The sequence below is a fragment of the Henckelia pumila genome, chromosome 1, assembly GCF_033568475.1.
Source record: "Henckelia pumila isolate YLH828 chromosome 1, ASM3356847v2, whole genome shotgun sequence".
NCBI classification, from domain to species: domain Eukaryota; kingdom Viridiplantae; phylum Streptophyta; class Magnoliopsida; order Lamiales; family Gesneriaceae; genus Henckelia; species Henckelia pumila.
In genome coordinates this window covers 115,382,471-115,401,757 of record NC_133120.1, presented here as the reverse complement: position 1 = coordinate 115,401,757, position 19,287 = coordinate 115,382,471, and the positions used below count along the sequence as shown (strand labels likewise).

Here is a 19,287-nt window from a genome sequence, read left to right as displayed (position 1 = left end):
GAGAGAAATAAATAAAATATTGGAAGAAAATTAAGAGAATTGAAATGTGGAAGAAGTTAGAGGGATATTTATAGAATTTATAAATAAAAAAAAAAAAGAAAAAACAATTTCACCGATATATTTCCATTGGGTTGTGACTTTGATAAAAGTAATATATATGTATATATATGACACACATAAGCAGTTGATCAGTATGTAACCTAATACACGAATACTATGTCTCATTATGATATGTCTTACTAGATATATATATATTTTTTTGTAAAATATTTTGATAAGATTATGATTAATATCAAAGAGTAAAGATCAAAACATTATAATTATACCACAAATTGTGGCATTACAAAATCAAAATATTGATGCTACATGTACACCAAAAAAAAATCAATATAAAAATTTAATTTGTTAAAAATTTATAATATATTGAATAAAAAGTCTTAAAATAAGTGATGTAAATATTGATCTACGATATATTATATGCACATTTGGCATTATTCCAGTTATTATAGGTTATGAGATAATGATAATAATAATAATAATAATAATAATAATAATAATAATAATAATAATAATAATAATAATAATAATAATAATAATAATAATATAAGAGTCCGGGTCTGGTCTTGGGAGCCATCCACTTGCGACTTTTTGAATCTAAATTATTTATTTATGTATAATTTAAAATTTGATGAGTTTGAACTTTGAACGAAAATTTCTCCATTTGATTGGGGAATATATGTATATTTATTTATTTGAATTCCATGTTAAACTTGACCGTGTCTTTCATAATGTTACTACTCGGCAATTACATTTTAGTAATCAAACAATTTTTATATTTATTTTTTTCACAATTCATCCAAGTAAACCGGCTGTAAATAAATTATGACCACACCCAATTATATCCTTGGAGCTAGCAAGCCAAAGCTGGCTTCATTTGGGAGATATGATTTGGAAGGAAAAGAGAGAAAAAAAAATAAAATTTTAAAAATTTGATTGTTTGGGAGTTTTTTAAAGGAAGGAAAGAAAGGAAGGGAGTAGAAAATTTCCTCCATCTCAATCAAAAAAAATTTATTCTAAAAGTGGACGGAAATAGAAGGAAACACAAACAAAAAAAAAATTGATTTTTAAATAAATTTAACTCATTTTCTTTATTTTTTTTCTTCAATCTCTAACGAATAAATACATCATTTCTCTTTTCTCCATTTTCCTCACCTTCTTTTCTTTTTCTCTTCTTCTTTTTCCTTTCAACTTCCAAACTAAGCCTTAATTTAGATGTTGGGACTGAAGAGAAAGGAAGATTGTTAAGTTTTTTTTTTTAATTCTCTAACAAATTTTCCCCTCTTTTCCTCCCATTAAAATTTCCCAAACAACTAAATTTTTAAGATTCTATTTCCTCTCCCCCTTTTTTTCCTTCCAAATCATGGCTCTCAAACGAAGCCTAGATGTTTTAAATTTAAGGATTAGTTAAGCAAATCTGGGATATATGAATTTTTTAAAAAAACAATTTTATTTAGATTTTGAACTCTATCTATGTGTTATGCCTAAATGACCCCGTGATGCTATTGATTTAACTTAGGGATTTCTTTTTATTTATCCATATGTTTGAAGATTAAATAATAATATTTATTTAAGTTAGAAATGTAATATATATTCTTAAATATTTTAATCATATTATTCCACGGGTTTTCCATCTATTTTAATTTTTTTTTGGTAAATTAATTTTTTGAAAAATAAAAGCTTATTGAAATTTCATTCTGTGCAAATAATCACGGGTACGGATGAGGATTTACATTACACGGGACTTCGAGTAAAGATAATTCATGAGTTAATGGAGAAGTCTCAAGCTATTGCTCTTTTTTATGTTGGGTGAAGGGTCAATATTATTGTCCATACTTTAGCTCTTTTTACTTCTTTTTCCCCCTTTTCTTCTGTTTTGGGAAGCTGAGAATTTTCCAAATTGCTTGAAAAATTTGTAATTTGGCATTACCTACATTTTCCATCCAAAAAAGAAAAATAATTAATAAGTAATAAGTCCATTTGATTAAAAAAATTAATAATAAAAATAAGTCCATCGCATCGTCCATTAGTAACTAACTTAGACGATTTATTTCAACTATTTTAAGGTAGACCAATCGAAATAAATTATATATAGTATGAGGTATTGACTAATTAAACAATGGTAATTCAAAGGTGGTGTTCAAATATATATTAAAAAAGGCGACAAATTAAAATATAAAATCAATAGCTATCAAAGCAAATAAAGATGCATGTATTTTTTTTTTAATAAAGATGCATGTATGACTGACTTTGCAATATCAAAAGTATTTTAATAATTAAAAAATTGTATATATGTCAATAATTCCATTCAGTAAGTTCTATATTATTGGAAAATTTTAATTAAGCGAAAATATCGATTTTATTTCATAATACTTAATACTGCTATAATATTTTCTCGATCTATAGATAATACAGTACAATAAGCCATAAAATAATTACTTTTGTCATTCTCACTAACATAAAAAATATATATGTTACGTGACATAGCTAGCTAGATGCTTTAAGATTGGGCCGTAATAAGTTGTTGACCTAAAGTCCAAGAAGAAAGTCGGTGAATTTTCTTATATAAGCAGATAAAAGCTGGCCGAAAAAGAATAACCAACATAATAAATTTTCAATATCCAGTATAAGATTTTGAGAGGAAAGAAAAGGGAGAATTCAGAGAGAGAAAACTGGGGCGCCGATTGTGACCAGACAATTCAAAGAGTTCAAGTTTGAATTAAGTCTGTATCTAGCATTAAAATTTTCTGGTTTGGATTGTAACAAGCTCTGGTTTGAGTTTGGATTTCTCTTGTTCGTGATTAGGGGTGCAAACGAACCGAATCGAGCCGAATAATGATAAAATTTTAAGGCTCGAATTCGGCTCGATAAGATTATATTCGAGTTCGAGCTCGATTCGAAGTTCGATAATTTTAAATATTTTGGCTCGAGCTCGGCTCGAAATGAAGTTCGAGTTCGAGTTCGAGTTCGACTCGAAATATTCGAACCTATTCGTGAACTATTCGAATATTAAGGTTCGAAAAGCTCGAAATATTCGAAAAAGTTTGAAATGTATATATATTAATTATATAATTATATTATATTGATTAAATATTAAGGCTCGCGAACTATTCGCGAACTATCGAACAGAATAATTTCGGTTCGAGCTCGGCTCGAAAAAAAGTTCGAACATGTTCGAATTCGGCTCGAGTTCGATAAGCTCGAATACGAATCAAATATTTATCGAGCGGGCTCGTAAAGCTCACGAACAGGTTCAGTTCGTTTGCACCCCTATTCGTGATCAATAAAAGTGTTGTGTTGCTCTCCCGTGCACGTAGACAAATTTCTTGCCGAACCACGTAAATATTTGTGTTGTTTAATTGCTTTTGCGTGAGTTGTGTTTGATATGTGTTGCGTGGGTTTATATGGGATCGTGTTCTTGAGTTGTTGTGTGTGTTTGTCTGTTAAAATTTTCGAAATATCTAGTTTGTTCTGATTGATTCCTAACAGTGAGACATATATATATTTTAATTAGATCATTAATAAAAAAATATTACTTTTTATACTAAAAATGTTACTTTTTATGTTAAAAAAAATGAGTAAAGTTGACTCGTCTCATTAATAAATAATCGTGATACTATATCGCGAGAGACCAATTCAAATAAATATGACTGTGGTTGTGGGGAATGAAAAATAATGTCTCATATTATATATAGAGTATTTATTTTCCTAAAACGGTTGCTTCAAAATTTAACATGACACGGACACAAATAGAACAAAAATATTATATTCTCCAAGAATTTAAAGACTCGTAATTGATTCTCCGACCAATCTTAAAAAAACAGAAACAAAAACAAAGAAAGAATTAAGAAAGTTCTGTTTGAACATGTATTTTAAAAATATTTTTAGTTTTTATAAGTGAAAAAAAAATTAAAGAATGTATTTGGATAAAATTTTTGTAAAATATTTTTTTAAAAGTGTTTTTCAAGTATAGTTTTTAAAGAACACTTGAGAGGTGTTTTTAGATGAAACTATGGAAGTCAAAGAAAAACAACATTACTTTTGAAATGTTAAAATATTTTTATAGAATAGTTGTCTAAACACATATTATTTTTAAAACAACTTTTAAAATATTTTATAAAAAAATTTAAAAAACATTTTTGTAAAAAAATTTTATAAATACATGTCCAAACGGAACCGAAAAATCACTTGTTAACTAAGGATCTGGTTTTTTTCCATTGATTCTCTTAAAGAACTAATATAAGTAATTTATTTTTTGTAAAAAAAATGTGCATTATTTTTTGTAAAAAAAAAAAAAGTGCATGTCAGTTTTGTTAAAGACGAGCGCTCATGACATGTCAATATATACTTGCACTAAAAAAAAACACTTTTGTGCTTGGATGAAATGATATATTTCAAATTCATAAATTTCAAGTGTATTTAATATATTTTTGATGTTTAATTAGAGAAATAAGACCATAAAATTTAAATCCACAATTACATGTTTGATTATATAGTATTTTATGTTAATTATTATGTGTTTTAAGTAAGGTTCTAAAAAGCACAGGGAGGTAAGCGCCGGGGCGGGCACCGCCTAGTGCCTAGGTGCCTGAGCGTTTTTTTTAAAAATATATAAATATTTTATAATATCTAAAATTAGTCAACATATGCATAAATATGTTCAATATTTTAATTAGTATTTTTTCAATCATTCTTATCAATGTGCATATATTATTTATGTGGATATATTTCAACAAAAATATGCACAATTTTGTTCAACTATTTTTTAAAAAAATTATCATTTTTCTTATTAGTATTGTAAACCAAGATCTTCTGAAGCAATATATTTGGTTGTCTTAAAAAAATATAAATAAGCAATATATGAATTTAATATTTAATCTATTTTCATTATTAATAAAAAACTATAATCAAAATTCATTGAATCTCTAAAAAAAATGCAACGTAAATAAAAATTTAATTTCACATTTGACCCAAAATTTAACAAAAATAACATATTCGGTAGTTTATTTATTATATCCCCTTTAATAAAATATTACAAATTGGAGATGCCAAGATTGAATTTGAATTGAATGTCGGATTATTAATTCATGATTTTTGATAGTATAATATCAAGGGACAAAAATCCTTTGGTCACACAACCCAAACAAAAATTAATTGGGATTCTATGTCAGCACATGCAATCAACATCAAATCCACTTATAATATTATTTAGTTTAATTCTCAATATTTTAATCTTAAAAATTTATATTTTATAAAAAGATTCCTTTTAATTACTCCTTCAAGAATCTCACAAATTAGCTCACCAAAAGAAGGGATTGACGTAATTGATCACCAAACGTGATAGGCTGTATCTCGTGAAGAGATGTACAAACTATGTAAAATAACAGAAATGGCAATATTAATGTGATGATATAAGATCACACCGATGACTTTCAGATTCGTTTTTAATTTCAATTTTGTGAATCGAGTTACGTATTTTACTCTTTTATTTTTATCTTTCGACTTATTATTATTACGAATGAATTACATCTTTTTCCATTCGATCCCACGGGACCCAATCGGTGAGAAGAACAAATCTATAAACTAACATATGAAAATACGTTCCAAAAAGGCAAAAAATGCATATATAGTTCTTGAACATGTTTTTTCAAAACAAAACAAATAGTAATCGACTATGAGACATTTATCGTGTGACTGAAATTTCACTTAAATATATTTGAGCTAAATTAAATATATAAAATAAACTGTTTTAGAAGACGAAACTCTTATTAGAATAAAATATGTGTTTGTATAAATATTTTACAAAAACGATTTCATGACCGAAGATAATTTAAGGAGGAGTTTGAACAACAATTCTAAAAAAAAACATATTAATTATAATTTAAGTACCATTGTTTTCTTATTTATTATTTATTATCCGTTTGAAATATGATATGTTTTTTTTTAAAACGTCAAAAGTATTTGTCAATTATTTTAAGAGAACAAACTTTTTTAAAAATTAAATTTCCTATAGTTTTCACAAAATTTTTGTTCGAATACATGTTTAAATATTTTTCAATTATAAATTTACTAAATTTTTTTTTACAAACATAACATTATTGCATTACAATATAGTCAAAAATCTACCTTATTGTAACACATTATCATTTTACTTTTACTAACATAACATTATTGCTTTACAATATAGTCAAAAATCTACCTTATTGTAACACATTATCATTTTTTGTTTTTATATCTTAAGTAGGCAACTCCAAGATGTGAAGCCAAAACTTGGCTTGCCTCTAGCGTAGTGTCATTTATTTTTCTTTTTTCGGAGAGCAAAGTTTGCCATAACACACCACGTGCTTTATGTGGCGCGTGGGAGAACCCCTATGACCGACAGAGTAGCAACAGTCAATGTACACTTCAAATCTCATAATAATATATATTAATACATCGAAACAATGTTATCAAAAAAACAGATAATAATTTTTTTTACGAGTTGTTTGTTACAATTGAATTTAAATAAAGATCTTGTTTTAAATTTATTGAGGCTAATTCAATTAATATTGAGTATGTTTTTATGAAATGAACTAATAAATTTATATTTGTAAGATAAATCGACATATTAGACCTATTCTAAAAACTAATTTTTTTTTTATATAAATAAGGTTGAATCGGATATCAAATGACACCGTCTTACTACGTGAGTTTTTGTGTTCAAAATTAAATGCAAAATTGTACAATTTTAGAAGAATAAGATAAGATAATGGCGATTTAGGAGGAGTTGGGATTGTAATTGGAGTAATAATATTTATTTTTTACAGATAATTTCAAAAATTGTTTAACTGATGTATATTCCTTCCTTCCACCGAAGTTCAAGAAATGACACCGAATCGCTAATCATTCCTTCAATCTAATTCACTGTGCTCTTCCACGATTTCCACCTAAATCTAACAACCTCCTTCTTCCATCAAACCCTAATCCCGAAGAAGTTTCCCAGAAGGGATTTTTCAAACCAGAATCAGACCCACGTAGAAATCAGGAAAAAGAAAAAGAAAAAGAAAAAGAAAAAAGGAACTGTTTGCTGTCTGATCCAATCGAGTGATTGTGGATACTGTTTTGAAAATATCTGTAATCCCATTTGTTTTTTGCAAAATCTTGGACTCATCGAAGCAATAATTGTTATTCTGGTGTGATTTGAGTGAGTTGCTGTTTTGTTTTTTTTTTTTGATAAAACTGCTTCCACATTTGTGAATCAATATTCATTCCATGCTACAAGGGCCATATCGAGATTCGAGATGGGAGCTGAAAGGAAATGGCTTTTCTCCCTGTTTTCTGCTGCTTTCATCTCATTTCTCATATTCTTATCGTTTATTTCGGGATTCAGCTCCTCATACAACAATGCCTTTTCACCCCACAAGTCGTTTGATTCGACGGTTCTTCGCGGGCCAGGCCACCCCCCGGCTTTCGCCTATTATATTTTCGGTGGACGAGGGGACGGTGAGCGGATTTTCCGCTTGTTGTTAGCGGTGTACCATCCTAGGAATAGGTATTTATTGCATATTTCGGCGGATGGAGGTGACGAGGAGAGGGCAAGGCTGGCGGCATTGGTGAAGTCGGTGCCAGCAGTTCGGGCCTTTGAGAACGTGGATGTATTCGGGAAGCCCGATCCAAATACTTACATGGGTTCCACTAATGTTGCTGCTATTTTGAGGGCCGCAGCTGTTTTGTTGAAGGTGGGCGGAGGGTGGGATTGGTTTTTAACTCTTAGTGCTATGGATTATCCGTTGGTTACGCAAGATGGTATGCTAATTCTATCTAGCTTCATGTTTAGAACTGGTGTTTTGCCTATTTATTTTCACTGGAGTGGTTTGTGGTTCGATAACAATTCCTGGCTCGTTTTCATCTTGGTGCAACATTGAGTAGCAGAATTTTGTGTTTCAATCACACATGCTTCTTTTTTTGATGTAGTTATGGGATGGTTAAATCTTGATCTTGGTTGATATTCACAGACTAATTTCTTTGATTGTTCATGGAATGTTTTGATCTTTTGATGCCATGAGCTTAGGATGATGCTCTGTTTGCAATCACTAGTGTTTATATATCAAGTTTCGGAAATTTAAATTCTGCATGATGTGTTAATACAATTGAGTTTTGAGGTCTTTACCTTTGGTTTGTCTGTTGTTTCTATGTTTGTGGATTGGAATGTTTTACTGTTAGCCAATTTTGACTGCTCACTAACCGAAGGGGAGAGTCTTTCCCGTGTCTTGGTGGAATTAAATAATACTTTGATGAAATTTATCTGAAGATGTTCAAAATTATGTTAAGGTCAATGCTCTCCACCATGCATGCTAGTAGAACCATCTGCATTTGTAAACTTTGTATGTTTTGGTTAAAAACTTAAATGGGACTGAGGAGCCACTAATGCATACTTTGTATTTTCGGCATTTGACTCTGCGTAGAGACACTACTCTTTAACCAAATTCTTTTCATCTGAGAAAATGTTGCTGTTTGCACAAAATTCAACAGTTGCATATATTTCTGTCCTGTTTATGCTACTGAAGTCCCTATAGAAACTGATTACTTTATACTGGCTGCTTGTCAAATTGATTATTGTTAGAAATCCTGACCCCATCATATTTTCTTAAGAAATGGAACTGTCTTGAGTTACTGAATGCATTTACGTTGAAGGTTTTCATGGTTACTGCCGTGAGGTAGAACTTCCCTTTAGGTCTTCTTAACTCTTTGGGTTTTGGTTTGACACTAAAATTTATTGTAATTGAAAGAATTTTTGTCACACATTCACTTGGTTTCTTGGGTGGAGGGGAAATGGGAACTTCAGAGTTGTGCTATTGCTTATGATGCATTTCTTCGAAAATTACTTGAAGAGCTGTCACACCATCAATATTATTGTGTTATTTGAATTTCTCTCACCCATCAAGCTCGCTTATTCTGCTAAGTTTCCTGTTTTTCTTTCAGACTTGTCCCACGTGTTCTCATCAGTTAAGAGAGACCTGAACTTTATCGATCACACTAGTGATTTGGGTTGGAAAGAGTATGCAAAATTCTTACTGCTTAGCTGTCATCATTATGCATTGAATTCTCGTATTGTGCACCAATTCACTCTACTGTTATCATTTCAGGAGTCAAAGAGTGGAACCCATTGTAGTTGACCCAGGAATTTACTTGGCCAGAAGGACTCAAATTTTTCATGCAACTGAAAAGCGGCCAATGCCCGAGGCTTTCAAGGTTTTCACAGGTAATCATATGTATACTTCAGTCATGGTCAGGTTTCTAACATAAACTGAATCGATCTGGTTAATTGCTCACATCAAACCATTCTTCAACACTTTCCAGGTTCTCCATGGGTTGTCTTGAGTCGATCCTTCCTCGAATTTTGTGTTTTCGGTTGGGATAATCTTCCACGAACCATTCTAATGTATGTTAATAATATGGTCTTGTCCCAAGAGGTGTATTTCCATTCTGTCATCTGCAATTCACCCGAGTTCAAAAACAAGACCGTGAATGCCGACTTGAGGTATTTTGTTTGGGATGATCCTCCTAAGATGGAACCCCATTACCTCAACACTTCGGATTATGATGAAATGGCTAAAAGTGGGGCTGCTTTTGCTAGACAGTTCGAAAAAGATCAGCCAGTGCTAGACATGATTGATAGAAAGATCCTCATGCGTGGACGCAACCGAGCGACGCCTGGTGCTTGGTGCAAAGGCCGACAGAGCTGGCTGATGGATCCATGTTCACAATGGGGTAATGTGAACATCGTGAAGCCGGGACCTCAGGTCAAGATTTTCGAAGAGTCCATAAACAAACTTATCAGTGATAGGAACTCAGATTTAGACACCTGAAAATCATTGCACACTATTCTTTCTGGGGGGTTATTCTTCTCTCGAGTTTCTTGATTGTTAATATCGATCATTGGAGTTATATACCTCGAGACAAAGCTATTCAAGATTCTTGGAGAGTAGAAGTATTGGGGAGTCCCTCGGGTCATCTTTATACTTGCGAATCCTACCGCATTGTCCATTTTCTTGTCGTACTGCTTTAGTTAATCTTTTCCGAGGATTCATTTGCGTGAGGGTACGGGACCGGTCGGACTTCCTCCACATAGAGAGCAAATGGTATCCATAAGCCACATTGTTGTAAAATTCGAACAATTTTTGTCTGATAGGTGCTTTGATTTAGGGTCCACGATTATTTTGCTCGTTGTTGAACCATAAACTTTGGGTGGTAATATTTTGTGCGCCAACTAGATTTACTCCATGGATAAATTTTGGTTCTGTTTCTATTCTTTTAGGCTCCGGTAGGATTATTATTAATCCATGTATAATTTATCTTGTCTAATACTACGTTTTTTTCGCCATATTATTTATTCTTCTATTAAGTATTTATTTTAAATCAATCAAATCATTAATTATTTATCTTACATCAATCAAATCATCGAATTTAAATTATTATATTACCTCTTATAAATAATATTATTCATATTTTATTTATTATTAAATAGGACAAAATGGTAATTTTGTATTTTATATAAAATTCAACTAATCAAATAAACTATAATCTATCAATCAAATCAATTACTATATTAACTACCATTTTTTATTTATTATTTATTACATTATATTATTTATCTATATATTATTTATCCTATCATTTCTACCGAACGGAGCCTTACAAAACTGTGGTGGTTTCTTGGAGATTTCCAGGCATTTTAACTAACCAATAATTTGGTTTCGAGTCCACTGTTTAATCAAACACATGGAAATCGACTCATTTTTTTTTATCTATATTCCGAGTCCACTGTAGAGGCATATATATGCTCGTAAAGGGAAAATTACACTTTTGGTCAATAACACTTTTTTTATCCTTTTAACATTTCCAAATAATACACAGAGGCATCGTTCTGTTTATAATATTATTAATATATGTATAATTCATTTCATCTCATCTCACGTTTTTTTAATCATATTATTTATCCATATATTAACTATTTATTTTATATCAATCAAATCATTAATTATTTATCTTACATCAATCAAATCATTGAATTCAAATTATTATTTTACCTCTTATAAATAATATTAATTTTATTTTATTTATTGTTAAAAATAAAAAATAGTTATTTAACATTTTTATATAAAATTTAATCAACAAATCATATAAACTATAATCAATCAAACTCAATACTATTTTAACTATTATTTTTTATTTATTTTTTTATTACATTATATTATTTATCTATGTATTACTTATACCATCACTCAAACCAAACAATATTGTTAAATAAAGTTTAGGCAATAATTTATGATATTTATTAAACTAGAGAGATTGAAATGAATATAAAAATTGGCAACTATAAAAAGTACTATGGAAGGATGAAGATGGTAAATAATCACATAGCTATAACATAAATATTATAGCTTTTATTTTTATATATAAACAAAAAAAATATCTATGTTTTTGTACTTTTGTTTTTTTGTTTTTTGTTTTTTGTTTTTTTTTTTATAGGGAGAACTACCTATAAATCCTCAATAGCAAATTGAAGTTGTCCCTCATCTGTGTAAGAGAAAATAATTTTGAACTCTCTGACAAATCTATGTCCCTTCTTCTAGCTCTCTTTTTCAGCTCAATTTACGAAAATGTCTCTAATCATTTAAAAACCCAACACTACCATTTACTCTAATTTAAAAAACAAAAACAAAAATCTGAGAACGGTCATCGGGTACTTTCTCTCGTTTTTCTTGAGTCTCCCCAACCTTCTCCTTCAATCCTAAACGAGTAATCCATCGACCACAATGTTGTAGATCTATGTCGACTTGGGCAATGTCGTAGATCTGCACTGACTTGGGGTAAAGAAAGTTGTCAATCTTTGTGCTCACAGTCAATGTTAAAAAGATTTGAAGGTTTGATTTTCGATGACTTAATTTTTTAAATTTGGGCGAAAAAATGATTGTCACGGTTTGATATAGTTTGTTTGTGTTTAAAAATATTCAATTGAGCTATTGTTTGAGATTTGTTATGATTATAGTGGTTGTATTGAATTTTCGTGCACTGTGTGAATTTTACAGATTTCCTTATCAATATCAATGTTTCCGTCCGTTAGTGAGAATGCAGTTCATTTGATGGAATTTTTGGATAGATTAATTGATATTTCTTATTATTTTCAGTTATAATGATTTAATTCCAAATATAATGGTTTAGTGTTGTACTATTACTTTTATATGTTAAAATTAAAATCTGGTTCTTGAATTTATTTTCTACTATTTGTATGCGTGTAATGCGTTATGAGTGAATGCATTGTGTTTTCATTTTACTGTATTGAATATAATTTGTTTTTTTTTTTGTAGTTTGAGAATGAAATCTGGAAGTGATTCTTGCAGTATTTCGTTTTTGGGTTGCTGTAAATATAAAAAACAGCTTTTTGTCATCTCAATCTTCAGTGGTTGTAGTTTGATTAATATTTTTGCGAGCCTGAGCAAAAAATATACATAAATATCACCGGAATCCATGATATCTAGAATTTTTAGTTTTTGAGCTTTTACTTCTAATAATCTATATCTATATCTATACCAATTATAAAAGTGTGAACCAATGTCAAAATTTTTCATAGTGTATTTTCAAATTTATCCTTGGTTTGTACACACTTGAGAAATCATGTGAGGATGTTTTTGTAAAATCAAGTATTATGATAAGGTCAAAATTGACAAAGTATGTGCATATTAGATAAAGATTCAGTTTCCAAAAAGATTGAAATACTAAAATACTTTGGTTTTTATTTTTTTGTAGATAAAGTTAACAAATTTTTTCCACAAATATTTTTTTAAAAAAAATTCCACAAAATTTTTAATTAAATACTATTCAGTTTTTCTAAACGATTTAAACACCAAAATACTTTGTTTTTTTTTGTAGACTGAATGAACAGATTTTTTCAAAAAAAAATCTTATGTATTTAAATTTGTGTAAGATCCTGTTGATTTAAATAATTATATCATGACTTCATAAATAGAAGACGAGAACATACCAAATTGCGGTTGGGAATGATGAAATTATTGTTATTATTGCAAGTAAATATTTTTAGTAATAAAATATTTCTGTCTGTAGTGACCCGCATCGTGATCACCTACTAAACAAGAGCTTAAACATGCATTTAACTTCATTAAATCATAATCAGAGCAAAATAATGAAAACTTAAAATATAACAACTCAAGAAAACTAATCTTTGAAATAGTTATACAACATATCGAAAGTCTGTATCCACAATACAAACAAAGTACTTAAACACCCTACTGAAACGTATCTCCACCACTGCTGTCATCCTGCAACTATGGTCTCCCCGAGCCTCCCGCTCCATCAAGTCTGAGACCTGCTTCGTGGAATAGGGTGTACAAAAAAAGTACAAGGACATGAGCATAAAACGCTCAGTACGAGAGTATGAGTATACATTATTGTATGTGCATGTATGCAAGTGTATAAGGTACCAAGACACGAGGTCAAGAATATCAGCTCTACTCGCCGGGATTTCCGACCCGACCCGAATATATAAATAATATTTTTTAATTAAAAAATAATTTTTTTAATAATTTTATGTTTTAATATTAATGTTTTATAATTATATACCATATAATTATTTTTTTTATATTTATATTTAAATTTTTTAATATTAACATTGAGTTATAAATTTTTATTTTTTTATTATTATGAATAATTATATGTTTTTATTGTATTAATCAAGTAGTTGTTTTAGTTTATTTGTAATGTACTAAGAAGATGTTTTAGTTTTTTAATGGTTATATACAAAGAAATTTTAATTTAGTTGTAATGTACTAAATTTTTTTTTGAGTTTTGTTCGGGATTATCCTATCCCGACTCGACGGGATCCCGAACATATCCCGAATGTTTGGGATCCCGAACATTCGGGTCCCGACACTTTTCGGGTGCGAGATCGGGAGAAAAAAATAATATCAATTCCTATCGGGACGGGAATCGGGTAAAGGGGTTACGGGACGGGTCCCGACCCGATCTCACCCCTACTTAAAATCAAGACTCTTCGAGCTATTTTTGAACGTTCTGGATCCATTTTTCAACTCTATTAATCCAATAAAATATTTCTTAATCATGTTTTAACCTTTTAAATCACTTAATCTTGGTAAAATAGAACTGAGCTACTACACCGTCCAACAAAAAAATAAAATAATAACGATAAAAAATACAAATAATTGATAGAGACATCATCACAAGAAGTGCTATTAAAGATGATGAGAATATTGATTATTTCATAGAGAATAAAAAAAGGATGGTAAATTTTAAAAACAGTGAAATAGAGAAAATTCTAAAATATAAAAGGAAAAAATATTTGCACAATAATTTAAATTAAGGTTTAGAATGCATTATCTATATTACATTTTTTTTCCTATAAATCAATAGTCACAAAATAAGTATTCAACACATAAGATAGGAAAATTACAAAATAAATATTTAATTTGATTTGATTAACTTATCTCACTTAGTAACAACTACAGAATAAATCATATTGCTTCAAAGCATACATACATGAGATAGAAAATAAGAAAAATTTATGGTATGAAGCAAGCCACAATTGCTCGAGATTAATTCAATGAAACAATGAAAAACACGAGCTGTAATAATTTCATAAGTTTCAATATCAATAGTGTGTCAAGATAAAACCACATCAAACACTATATTTATAAACTCACACGAGTTATTGATAATGTCTTATTCTAAAATGTTAATGTATATATAGAATAATGATGACCTTAAATGATAAAAAAATATTGAAATTGCGAGGGTTATATTGTTCGAAAATATTACAAATGTTTTTATTAGTTGCAATGTTAAAGATTATATCGATTCTATCACTAAGACATTTAATAGTTTTTCTTTCAAATAATATATTATTACCAATTATTAATAAAATCTACTTTATTTAAAGAACAACAACACTTTAATAAAAGAATGATAATGGATCGGGTCTAAACCCAGCCCCGTATTAAACCAGCCTTGGCGAGGCAAGTTTAGACCCAAATGGGTCCACAAGCAGGTTTGGATGGGTCTTTGGGTTTGGCCAAACACATCACAAGAATTGCTATTAAAGATGATGAGAGTATTGATTCTTTCATAAAGAATAAACAACGCGTGTAAATGGAAAAAATCGTGAAAGAGAAAAAAATTCAAAATATAAAGGAAAAAAAACATTCATTAATAATTTAAATTAAGGTTTAGAATACATTATATATGTTATTATTATTATTTTTAAATAAATCAATACTCTTAAAATAAGTAATCAACACATAAGATAGAACATTACAAAATGAATATTTTATTTAATTTGATTAACGTATCTCACTTATTAACAAATACAGAATAAATTATATCGATTCAGAAAATACATACATAAAAAAACAAGACAAATTCATGGTACGAAGCATGTTATAATTGCTCAATATTAATCAACAAAATCATGGAAAACCCTATTTTTAATAATTGCATAAGATTCAAAATCATTATTGTGACAAAGTAAAACTATAGTAAACATTATATCTATAGGCTAACATGAGTTATTCATAATATATTATTTTAAACTGTTAAAATAACTATATAATAACGATGACCGTAAGTGATGAACATTGAAACTGTAAAGGTTACATTGTTCGAAAATATTGCAAATGTTTTTATTAGTTGAAACGTAAAATTATATTGATTTTATCACTATGACATATAAATATTTTTTTTTATTCAAAGAGTATATATTATTATCAATTATTAATAAAATTTTATTTATCTATATGACAACAACACTTCAATATACTACAAGATTTTATAGACATCAAATAAAAAAAATATATATTTATTCTCAAAATGGACAATACGGTTGAAATAAAAGACAAAATGTTAACATTTTTAATCGAAAGCATTCAAAATTCAAGCAAAAATTTTAGCAACAAAATAATTTCAATAGTAGATTTCGAAAAACTTAACATGAAATTAAAAATAAAAGAGAACGTCCAATAACATCAATATTGATCATTAACTGTTGAGTGCAATAATTGTTCCTACTGGTATAACGATAGAACCATGACATTTGGGCTGCTGTAGGGTTTAAAAGATTTGAGTTGCACCATTACCACCAGCTTATATCTTTTGGTAAAGTGGCAAGCGCTTGGTCCTACAACTAGTATCAGAGCCAAGGTCATGAGTTCGATTCTCATTGCATTGCAAAAAGTGCAATTATTGGGAGAGAGATTGTTGTATTGCAATAATTATCCCTGCTGGTAGAGCGATCGAACCATGACGCTTGGACTGCTGTGCGGTTTAAAGATTTGAGTTGCACAATTACCACCATCTATAAATTTTGGTAAAATGGCAATCGCTCGGTCCTACATTAACTATATCGACTCACAAGTAATATAAGACAATGACACAAGAATTAAGATTGAAGACAATAAAATTATTTCTACTTTTGCATAGAATGATTTTCAACATAAAAAGAAAAGAAAAAATAAAAAAAAAAGTCATCCAACAAAAGAATCAAAAAATAAAGATATAAAAATACAAATAATTGATGAAGACAACACCACAAGAATTATTATTGAAGACGATGGAAAAATTGTTTTTTATATATAAAGAACAAAAAACGAATGCAAGCGAAAAAATCGTGAAAGAAAGAAAAGTGGTTATATAAAAGAAGAAAATACGTTGTAATTTAATTTAACATTTAGAATGCATTATCAATATTTTTTTTTTTCATAATCAGTAATGGTAAAATAATTTAATACTATGTATTAATTATTATATTTTTTTTTTATATTTTATTTATTAAATATGTCATGACATCAAATTATATATTTTCTCAATGCCTAATTTATACAAAATTATAATATTTATTACAACCATTATTTACAACAACTATAAATTTAATTAGATATTTAACATTTAAAATCTTTGAACAAAGATTGTTCGCACTCGTTTTATAATACATATTGTACATATTATATTACATTGAATTTTATTAATTACTAAAATACCATAAAAATTATTAATTAACTGCATGTTTTTCTTTTCTCATTTTAGTTCATGTATTTAACGACACTTATCGATAATAAAAGGTGTTCCCCATCTCACGTAAATTTTACTAGTTACATTTAAAAATCAAAATACTTTTTTTTTAAAAGGAAAATCAAAATACTTTTTAACACTTAAATTTTTTCAACTCGACCCACTGACTTGACACTTAACTTATATCCCGGCGGTATTCTAAAATCACCGTCTCCAATTCGGGAAAGCGGAGTCAAAATTTCTGCAACCAAATGGCACCCCTCTTTCAGAAATTTCAAGAGGTATTTTCTCAATGCTGCTTCAGTAAAACCCTAATCTTGATTTCGAACTGTTGTTATAATCTACTTTCAGAATTATGATCTGTATGCATTGCTTGACTAGGCAGTGAAGGTGCTTGAGAAAAGTCCATCATTTGCTAAGAACGGGCGACTCCTTCAAAGCTCAAATCCTTATTATTCTCCTTTCAGAAATGCCAGCAGTACGCCAAACCCAGATACCACAATCAATCGAGAAGCTCAAAGAATCTGTAAAATCGTATCGGGCATGGGTGATTTAAGAAATCTTGGATCTTCTCTGGACAACGCTAATTTTAGTGATTTGTCGCCAAGTCTTGTGTTGCAAGTGTTGAATAAACTCAACAATTCTGGAACTATGGCACTATCGTTTTTCCGGTGGGCTGAGAGGCAGAGAAGTTTCCAGCACACGCCAGAGTGCTACAATGCTCTCATTGAATCGTTAGGGGGAATCAAGCAGTTCACAATGGTGTGGATTTTGGTGGATGAGATGAAAAATAATGGCTTGTTGGCAAAAGAGACTTTTGCCCTCGTTTCGAGGAGGCTTGCGAGGGCTAGAAGGGTGAACGAGGCTATAGAGGCATTTGAGAGAATGGAGAAGAGGTATGGATTGAAGCCTGATTTACAAGACTACAATAGGTTGCTTGATACTTTGAGCAAATCTAAGCATGTGGAGAAGGCTCAAGAATTGTTTGATACATGGAAAGATTGGAAGTTTGTGCCGGATATTAAGTCGTATGCCGTGTTGTTGGAAGGGTGGGGTGATAGATGTAATTTTCTAAGGCTTAATGAGGTTTATCTTGAGATGCAAGGGGAAGGATTGGAGCCTGATGTTGTGACGTATGGAATCTTAATTAATGCCCATTGTAAAGCTAAACGCCATGATAAAGCCGTTGGCTTGTTTCACGAAATGAGTGGCAAAAACATAAAGGCAACACCTCATATATATTGTACTTTGATCAATGGCTTGGGGGCAGAGAAGAGATTGGGCGAAGCTATCGAGTTTTTCAACTTGTACAAAAGTGATTGTGTTATGGAAGCACCTACTTATAATGCAATGATTGGTGCTTATTGTTGGTCGATGCGAATTCACGATGCTTATGCAATAGTTGATGAGATGAAACAATGTGGGATTGGACCGCATCCACGGACATATGATATTATTCTACATCATCTTGTAAAGGCGGGTAGAACGAGTGAGGCATGTAGCGTTTTTGAGAGAATGAGTGATGAGTGGGGAGTTGAACCGAATTTAAGCACGCACGAGATCATGGTCAGGATGTTTTGCAACGGGGGGCAAATGGATATGGCATTGAAGGTTTGGGATCAGATGAGGTTTCGTGGCATGATTCCGGGGATGCATATGTTTTTGGCTTTGATTAATGGTTTGTGCGACCAAAAAAGGGTGGGCGAGGCGTGTGAATATCTTCAAGAAATGTTAGATATGGGTATTAGGCCTCCGGAGTTGGTGTTAAAAAGATTGAAACAGGGTTTGCTTGATGAGGGGAAACCAGATATTGTCATTATATTGGATGGTAAAATAAGGAAATTAAGAGATTCTCCATTGTTTGGTTGACATTTTTTGCAGATTTTCTCTATAGATTCATTTTCCAAGGTTTTTTTTTTATTATTTTTTTTTCTTTTAACTCAACTTTGATCTAATCCAGGATAAAATCAAGTTTTTTTTTTAAAAAAAAAAGAAAAAAAATGAGATACACGTGCTCATTACGTGGTGCTTTCCTCTTTTGGAGTCGATTGAAAAATTAAAATATGACACTATTAAGCTTAATCTTATCGGTTAATAATTTTTTTAACAAAAAATTTAGAGGTACACCATATTTAAACAATGTTTGGTAAAGCT

General features: G+C 29.9%; 2 protein-coding genes across 3 annotated transcripts; both read left to right on the top strand.

Annotated features, from left to right (window-relative positions):
- Positions 1-6,870: 6,870 nt before the first annotated feature.
- Positions 6,871-10,408, top strand: LOC140890196 (beta-glucuronosyltransferase GlcAT14A). The gene is made up of 4 exons (XM_073297955.1): positions 6,871-7,842; positions 9,019-9,094; positions 9,183-9,298; positions 9,397-10,408. The coding sequence occupies exons 1-4, from the start codon at positions 7,338-7,340 to the stop codon at positions 9,903-9,905; spliced, it is 1,206 nt and encodes a 401-aa protein (XP_073154056.1). The 5' UTR covers positions 6,871-7,337; the 3' UTR covers positions 9,906-10,408.
- A 6,894-nt stretch (positions 10,409-17,302) lies between these two features.
- Positions 17,303-19,030, top strand: LOC140875754 (pentatricopeptide repeat-containing protein At1g77360, mitochondrial). 2 transcript variants are annotated; one of them, XM_073279540.1, is made up of 2 exons: positions 17,303-17,414; positions 17,515-19,030. In XM_073279540.1, the coding sequence occupies exons 1-2, from the start codon at positions 17,385-17,387 to the stop codon at positions 19,000-19,002; spliced, it is 1,518 nt and encodes a 505-aa protein (XP_073135641.1). In that variant the 5' UTR covers positions 17,303-17,384; the 3' UTR covers positions 19,003-19,030. The 2 variants fall into 2 exon arrangements, with proteins under 2 accessions (XP_073135641.1, XP_073135642.1); XM_073279541.1 differs by having other exon boundaries at positions 17,322-17,414; positions 17,519-19,030.
- Positions 19,031-19,287: the final 257 nt, after the last annotated feature.